This window comes from Myotis lucifugus, unplaced genomic scaffold (genome assembly GCF_000147115.1).
Source record: "Myotis lucifugus unplaced genomic scaffold, Myoluc2.0 scaffold_8052, whole genome shotgun sequence".
Classification (NCBI taxonomy): domain Eukaryota; kingdom Metazoa; phylum Chordata; class Mammalia; order Chiroptera; family Vespertilionidae; genus Myotis; species Myotis lucifugus.
This window is the reverse complement of record NW_005879100.1, coordinates 1-7,201: the sequence shown is the minus strand read 5'-3', so window position 1 is coordinate 7,201 and position 7,201 is coordinate 1. Positions and strand designations below refer to the sequence as shown.

Below are 7,201 nucleotides of genomic sequence, written 5' to 3'. Positions count from 1 at the left end.
GAGATTCACAGGTTTGCCCTGAAGGCATTTAGAAATTGGAAGCTAACTTCAGGTGTGTAGGCCCTAGTACGAGAGCTCTGCCACCTGTTGCTGTCTAGTGCCTTTCGAAGCGAAGTTCGTGGACATTTTATCTGGAACTTTCCCCTGTTGTTATTGGACATCCTAACAATGTGCTGGCCTGAAAGCACATGGCTCAGCACAGGCACTTCGGGGCGCGGACCCTCAACACGTGAGCTGGGACGGAACGTGTTGATGGAAAGGGGGCCGCGGAGCCACGTAAAGATGCGGACTGTGTCTGTCCTGTGTGAGAAGTTCATCATCTGATTTACCGACCTTCAAATAATAGGTTAGTAATTAATCAATCAGAGTTTATTGACCATAAAATAAGGAAAAACTCGTGTAACCTGATGACTACGAATATTCAAGGAGGTAGGTTCAGGTCCTGTGACACGTTCAGAGTTGCTCCCATTTTAGACATTAATGTTTTAAGGATAAAAATATGAACAAGATTCTAAACTAGAAACAGGCTGCTCGCCGTCTGGCTCTCACCTGGAGGATGCTCTCTGGAGGCATTTCGTGATTTAAGAACCCGATCCCGTGCCAGTACAGCTTTGCTTTGTCGCTTTTATAACTTTCCGAGGTCCCAGCTTCAACGATGGAGGCTCCTAAAATGATCACATAGTTTTTCAAGTAAAAAGTTAAAAAACTCAAAACACCTCGTGTGGGTTTCAATGATGTTGTTGGACAATGAGGACTGGGCCGTGTGTGCTGAGCAGTTTCACAGCATTTTGGAAACGCTGTTGTGATCAAACACGGACTCTGAGGCCACTGATTTAGAGACGGGACTGTGGTGGGCGGCTGTTCCCAGAGGCACAGGGACCCCTTTTAACCGCTCACGTGACAGGGGAGGCTTTAGGCCTAAGTATTTTATGTGTGTGTGTGTTTTTAAATAACTGTTGTGAATAGTACTGTTTTTTTTCTTTTTAAAAATATTTTTTACTGTTGCTAGTATTACAGTATCTCCCATCCCCGCCTTTACCCTCTTCCTCCCAATAGTACTGTGTTAAATTTTTCTTTTTCCAATCTTTTATGACTAATATCTGAAAACTGTATATATAGAATTTAACTTAACCTTACTGGTTAGTTCTAGATTTTTTTGGTGATTTTAGTGCAAAAGTGTGAAGGGTTCTACTGCCTGTGACGTGAACCTACTGGCTGCCCCTGAGGCGCTGGGAACCCAGCTTTCTCTGCGGCCTTTTCCACGCTAACGAAGCGACTCCGCGTTTGCTCTGAGATTTGCACCAACTCGGAGCAAACAACAACCATTTCTATTCTCCTTTCCTGTCTGGATGTGTTCATTTCTCTCCCTCCCACATGACCAGATAGATACATGTTCTCCTAATAAGGAAATATAGAGAGTCCTGCTGGTGTGGCTCAGTGGTTGAGCATCGACCTATGAACCAGGAGGTCAGGGTTTGATTCGAGGTCAGGGTTTGATTCCCGGTCAGGGCACAGGCCCAGGTTGTGGGCTCAATATCCAGTAGGGGGTATGCAGGAGGCAGCTGATCCATGATTCTCTCTCATCATTGATGTTTCTCTCTCTCTCCCTCTCCCTTCCTTTTGGAAAAAAAACCAAAATATTAAAAAAGAAAGAAAGAAAGAGAGAGAAATATACAGAACAGAGACACTATTGAAGCGTTTTCCCTCCTCACTCACCTGCCGACTTCAGGGCATAATCCGCCATCTGGACTTGGTCTTCTCTCAGCTTCTTAAGCACATAGTTTACCAAGTTCGACATTTCCTGCACAAATTTAAAACCGTGTTCTGTTAAGTCCCTGCCAACTGCTGAAGTCTGGACCGCGCGCTGTGCCTGCGGACCCCAGGCCCCTCACCTGCAGAACAGTAATAATAATAATGAGAGTTTACCAGCCGCAGGCGGGCGGGCCCTGCAGTCTCACCTGCACAGCTCGCGGGCTCAGCGCGTCCCAGGGAGCTGAGCTGTGCTCCCTCCCTCCCCCAGGTCACAGAGCACGGTCAGACCTCCCAGGCTCTCAGGACCACCCAGCGAGATGGCACTGCCTGTGCGACCTGTTGGGTCCCCTCCTTCACCGCCATCTCTGCTCGCTAACGAAGACTGGAACGTTCTATAGCCATTTAGGAGGTAAGTTAGTTTCAGAAAGTGTGTGGTTGCTCATGTTAGAAATTCACTCACCTTGTCCATGACCTCCGCCTGGCCCTGGGCCTCCATGGGGTCGCCGTCGGGGCTCCAGCTGTAATTGTGCAGACCGGCCCGCGTATCTCTCAGCAACGCCTTCAGAACATCGATTTGTTCCATTAAAAGTAGAATTTCACGCAAGTTGCTTTCCAAAGTCTGGCTCTCCTTCCTGTGAATGGAGACCCCCCGCCCCATGTGAGAAGAGGGAGAGGCCGGCTTCCGGTGGGGGCTGGGCTCCGGGGCCAAGAGCAGAAAGATAAACTGAGGGCAGGGAGCCCAGGGGCACCGCATCTCAGCACCCGCAGGGACTGTCCTGAGGGCACGGGACCCGGGGTGCTCGGAGCAGGGAGTGGGCTCGGCCAACCTCACGGTTCCTGTCTCTCAGGAGCCCTGTTGCCCTGACCTGAGGCTGGAGACGTGCCCACACCCACCCCTCCCACCGAGAGGAGCACCGGCATGGAGTGGGGCACAGAGCAGCCTGGGGGGCCTCGGACCAGCCTCAGGCGAGGGGTGGAGGAGGGCCCAGCCGGGGCCAGATGTTCCCTTAGCAAAGGGGTTCTGCTACCTTTACCGTCTGAAAATTCCTGGTCATGTCAAGCCAATAGGTATTTCTCTTGTGGAGAAAAGGCAAACACAAATATCCTATTATTTTTCCAATTTGTAGAACAACCCATGTTCCCAATTTGGAAAATGCAAAACCTTTGGAGAGATAAACACAGTGGCACTTTAGTGCGTGTGCAAGTTTTATTCTATGCAACAGAACGGAGACCGTCGTTACAATTTTGTGTCCCACTGCACCGCCCCAATCATTGTCTATTTCAGATATTCCCATGGTTCCCTGGGGCTGGGTGGGTTGTCACTCATTCCCCCTCGGCTGGGTTCCTTATCCCTCCACTGTTTGAATCATAAATGATACTGAAGGCACCTCCATTGTTAAATAATTATCTATAGACGCAGAAATGACGATCGTTTTCTGATTTTACAAAAACACGTAAGTATTTGGAACCACAGTGGACAGGCCCACGTGTCCGAGCGCCTCACTCACCTGAAGAGTTCCCGCTGCTCCTTGGGCATCTGACGTTGGGCCTGGAAAAAGAAAACATCTGAATCCCCCGCCTGTTCCTCCCAAAACCCCAAGTATCGCTCTTGTTGTTGGTTGGTTGGTTGGTTGGTTGGTTAATCCTCACCCGAGGGTATTTTTTCCATTGATTTTTAGAGAGAGTGGAAGGCAGAGAGGGGGAGAGGGGGAGAGGGGGAGAGGGGGAGAGGGGGAGAAACATCGATGTGAGAGAGAGACATCGATTGGTTGCCTCCCACTCAGGCCTGACTGGAGCCTGTGAATTAAACCTGCAACCCTGCGCTCTACTACTGAGCCACACTGGCCAGACCCGATACCTCATGTTAAACCAGATCACTTCTGGGGAATCTAGCCATGCAGGGCTGCCCCCGGGGAAATGATGGCTGCCTCAGGCAGGGCTTCGCTGCCAACCAATGGCCTGCTGGCAGCAAGTGCTTTGTGATCACGGGTCCTCAGCTCCTCGCTGGTCGTGACCGTGATGATGTGGTGGCTGAGGCCGCGCTTTGTGTGACATCAGACTGTGTCCTCCGCATAAGCTGCCAACAGCCAGACCGCGGGCCAGGCTCTGAACGTCTGGTATGAATTTAGGGTCCAGAGCGGACAGCGTGCTGCGCTCACACACGTGGAGTCCCCCAGTCGTTCTGAGCCGGCCTCCTCACCCACACGTGTGTGTAGCGGTCTTCTCACTGAGGGGTCACTCTGAGGTCAGTGAGCAGGCACTCACTGCGCGCACAGCCCTCCGGCGCCACGCTGTCACCGGCCGGGAGCCGTGGCACACGGGGAGGTGGAAGCCGGCTTTGGAAGCGGCTTGAAGTCACCTGGAAACGGTGACTATTCTCTTAGGAACTGATCCCAAGTGAACAATCAAGGATGGTGGAAAGATTGAGCCGAGTGGCGTTTATGTTTATATCATCGGAAAATTGCAAACAATCCAACGTGTGGAAGTCTGTATTGAATGCGTTGTTTTTGTTTGTTTGTATTTGTTAATCCCCACCCAAGGGTATTTTTCCCATTGATTTTTAGAGACAGTGGGAGGGAGGGGGTGAGGGGGAGAGAGACATCGACACGAGAGACACACATCTACTGGTTGCTTCCTGCATGCACCCCAACAGGGCCAGGGATTGAACCTGCAACCCAGGTACTTGACCTTGACAGGGAATCGAACCCATGACCCACCAGTGTGCAGGCCAATACTCTAACCATTGAGCACACTAGCCAGAGCTGAGTACATCATTTATGGTGTTATTAGTCAGCCATAAAACGCTGTTATGCATCGTTGAAGAGACTATAGAAAGAGCCACCATCAGCCTCCGGGTGGGGGGGATGGGGCGGGCACAGAGCCCAGGAGTGAAGGCCAGAGGGACCCTCCTCCTGAGAGCCACTGGCCTGGGGGGAACCACGGAACAGACTCTGGTCCCGCTTTATCTCCACGAGATAGTCACACCCATGATCTAGCCACCATCACCTGGTAGTTGGAGAGCCGGGAGCCGTATTCCGCGATCACGGTGTAGAGCCGCCGGGGCTTCTGGACGGAGTGTCCTCTCGGCCACACGTGGCTCCGGAACCCTGTGCGGGAAGACCCGGTGGGTCGGTGGGGGAGTGTTTCGGGACACGGCACGGCGCTGTACACGCATCAGCAGGGCTCTCTCCGCTCGGAGGGACACAGGCCCTTGGGTGACGGACAACACAAGGTGCTGAAACCCGGTCCTCCCTCCCAGTCAGCCAAGAGGACTGGGATCGACGCTCTGAGAATTCTGAAGTCAAATCCAAACGCCACAGCGCACCCAGGGCTGAAGGAAAGAGCAGGCTCCGTGGGGAGGACGACGGCCTTTCTGCTCACCTGCCGCCTCCTCCCACAGCCACGGGGAGGCGGGGCCGCGGGCACAGCTGCTGGTGTCAGCAGGCGACACTGACCTTGTTGTTTTGTTTTAAATATATTTAGATTGATGTCAGAGAGGAAGGGAGAGGGAGAGAGAGAGAACCATCAATGATGAGAGAGAATCATGGATGGGCTGCCTCCTGCACGCCCCACGCTGGGGATCGAGCCTGCACCCCGGACATGTGCCCTGACAGGGAATTAAACCCTGACCTCCTGGTTCATAGGTCGACACTCAACCACTGAGCCACACCGGCCAGGCCAGACCTTGTTCTTAAGCGGCGGTGACTGAGCTGGGAGCTGGCAGTGCCCCTGGCCAGCTGGCTAGAGGCTGGCCTGTGGTTTCCCCGCTTCCTGGGGCCAGAATGGCTTTCTGGGAGGCCGCAGTGTCTGCTGAAAGATTTCGAGTCATAAGCTGGCTACGCCCACCCGGGCAGGGGACAGAGAACGAGGGAGTGGCAGACAGACACGAAAGCTTGGAGGGAGGAGGCCGAGGGCGTGAGAAGGAAAAGGGGTGCCATGCGCATGCTCAGAAAAGACCCCAGGGACCCCTGTGCTTGCAGCCCCAGCAAACAGCACCCCGAGTGCTGCCCGGTTATCGGGTGGCATTTCCTGGCAGTAACTGGGAGGCAGCCTTGGTTTCCATGGGCATCCTATCTTCCCGTGGCCCATAAATTGAAGAGCCATTTCCCAGTGTATGGGGGTGGGGTGGGGATTGAGTGGGGGTGGAGGTGGGGGTGTGCGACACAGACACTCAGGAAACTGCTCGCCGATCCTTCACGGCCATTTTGTCCAAAATCCTGTGATGAGTGATAGAGTCTTTGCTGAGTCACTCAGAGTTAGAAAAGGTCAATGTGTCCGCAATAGAAATGTCAAGTTTTAATGTTAAAGCAATTTCTGTTTTTAAGCCATGATCTTAAGAGAAAAAAAAGTGCTTTCTAAGTTTTCAATAAAGAAGTCTGCTTTGCCCTGGCTGGTGTGGCTCAGTGGATAGAGCGTTGGCCTGCAGATTGAAGGGTCTCGGGTTAGATTCTGGTCAAGGGCACGTACCCGGGTTGCGGGATCGATCCCCAGTAGGGGGTGTGCAGGAGGTAGCTGATCAATGATTCTCTCTCATCATTGATGTTTCTCTCTCCCTTCCTCTCTGAAATTGATAAAGATATATATTAAAAAAAAGAAAAGAAAAGAAACCCTGCTTTCACAATTAGAAATTTAAAAAAGCTTCAGGCGTGTGCAGCCACTTCCAGCGATTTCCGTGTCATTTACGCGGTCCTCCCGCCGTGGTCTCCTCACACAGACGCCCTGAAGTGGCCTGAGGACCGTGGCTTAGGGAGGCTTACCGACGAGGAGGAGAGTCAGTGCCAGCACCACGCTCAGGACAATCTTCCACGACCGCGTCAGCCTGAAAAGAATAAACACAACGGAAGGAACTCCACAGGGTCCCCAGGCCGCGTCCGTCTGAACCCTCCACCAAGTCAGCAGAGGCGCTTGTGGGCTGCCTTTGTGAATCAATGCCTAATCCATTGTCTTTGGAATTGAGAGAAAATCCTTTCCGGGATGGTATCCAACGGCCACGGCAGCCCTGGAGAGCCCTCCACTTGGGCTGAGTTAGATGAAAATGCCCACGGCACCATATCCACCAAGATTCATGAAGCTTCTTTTTAAAAATATATACATATTTTTTTATCGATTTTAGAGAGGAAGGGAGAGGGAGAGAGAATCACTGACCAGCTGCCCTCTGCACGCCCCCCACTGGGGATCAAGCTCACAACCTGGGCCTGGGCCCTGACAGGGAATAGAACTGTGACCTCCTGGTTCATAGGTCGACGCTCAACCACTGAGCCACCGAGGCTGGGCCCAGGCTCACTACGTTTCTGTGTAAACCCTGGTGCAGGCTGGGCCTTGCAAAGCCCCCTGTGCCCGGCCCTACCTGCGGGGACTCGGCCTCCCTCCGTGGGTGGGGACTCCCACACTTGCTCTTCACAGCAACTTGGTAGCACTCCCTCCTCTTACTTCATGGGTGCTTCTGGCA

The 7,201-nt window shown here is 52.8% G+C and overlaps 1 protein-coding gene across 1 annotated transcript; it reads right to left on the bottom strand.

The window, feature by feature from the left end:
• Positions 1 to 549: 549 nt before the first annotated feature.
• Positions 550 to 6,571, bottom strand: LOC102432220 (SUN domain-containing protein 3-like; the record flags this gene model as incomplete). The annotated part of the gene is made up of 6 exons (XM_014451129.1): positions 550 to 665; positions 1,717 to 1,801; positions 2,213 to 2,384; positions 3,261 to 3,301; positions 4,759 to 4,859; positions 6,510 to 6,571. Coding segments are annotated over 6 exons (577 nt in total), but the record flags the coding sequence as incomplete, so codon positions are not given.
• Positions 6,572 to 7,201: the final 630 nt, after the last annotated feature.